General features: G+C 24.9%; 1 protein-coding gene across 1 annotated transcript; it reads right to left on the bottom strand.

The window, feature by feature from the left end:
* Window positions 1-297: 297 nt before the first annotated feature.
* On the bottom strand, window positions 298-848 carry EIN_308980 (GTP-binding protein RHO1 precursor, putative; the record flags this gene model as incomplete). The annotated part of the gene is made up of 2 exons (XM_004256339.1): window positions 298-789; window positions 828-848. The coding sequence occupies 2 exons, from the start codon at window positions 846-848 to the stop codon at window positions 298-300; spliced, it is 513 nt and encodes a 170-aa protein (XP_004256387.1).
* Between the last annotated feature and the right edge of the window lie 327 nt (window positions 849-1,175).

The raw sequence follows: 1,175 nt of genomic DNA on the forward strand, positions 1-1,175 counted from the left end.
GAGAGTACTGGAAAAAAAGAAAGAAAGAGTCGCTTGGATATTATTGATTGAATACATTGTTCATTTATTTGTTTTTATTTTCAAATAAAGATAGTCAATAATAAAAAATGATCAATGAATTAAGCAAATTAATACGATTATCTTCTAAAATTAATTAAGTTTAAAACACCATTTTTATATATTAGTATTGAATGTAATTATAAATTTAACTTTATTTTTGAATACAATATATGTTAATTGATATTTCATTTAATAATTTATATCAAATAAAATGTTAAATTAATGCCTTTAATAATATTAATAACCTTTCTCCATCTTTATAATTTTACTAATAGTTAGCAAGACCAAACGAATAAAAAAATTGGTTTTTGCAGAGCACTCAAAATATCCGACTGCTCCAATACTTTGTGCAAATTTGATTCCGTCTTCTGTTTCAATCATTTTTCTTCCCATTTGTTTTAGTCGAATTATTTCGTCTTTGTCTTCTCTCATATCAGATTTGGTTCCCACAACAACAATTGGAATATTTTTCTTGCACTTTAGAATTCTCCCAACAAACTTCTCTTGTGCAAGTTTTTGTTGTTCTTCGTAGTTCAATGCAAAAGAAATGAATGTGCATTCGGCCATTTGGATATAAACGTCAAGCAGCGCATCGTAATCAGGCTGACCAGCAGTGTCGTATATTGTCACTTCCGTTTTAAATTTGTCGTTCAAGACGAATTTGTATGAATCTTCTATTGTCGGGTCATAGTCTTCACTAAAAGGTATACCATACAACTGATTTAATATCTGTGTTTTACCAGACGCAGCATCACCTAAAATGCAACTTTAAACACCTTTTTGTCCATTTGTTGTTATTTAGTTCATTTTTTTATTGATAATTTTTAATATAAATATTTTTTATAATAAATTAATTATATTGCATCAGTTTTAATTTTATAAATTGGAATAGACATTAAAAATTAAAAAAAATATTTTCAACTTTATTAAATATATTTTATTAACACAAAATAATAGACAAAATAATTCTTAATAAAGTTATGTTAAAATATAAAATAATACTATTTAAGTTAGCATTTACATAATGTATTCGATATTTCAATTGTATCACGTGATTAGCTGCAACTACATATATTTTTTCAAATTATTAACAATTAACTTTATTCACATATTTG

This window comes from Entamoeba invadens (assembly GCF_000330505.1).
Source record: "Entamoeba invadens IP1 unplaced genomic scaffold scaff_1105074725411, whole genome shotgun sequence".
Taxonomy (NCBI): Eukaryota; Evosea; order Mastigamoebida; family Endamoebidae; genus Entamoeba; species Entamoeba invadens.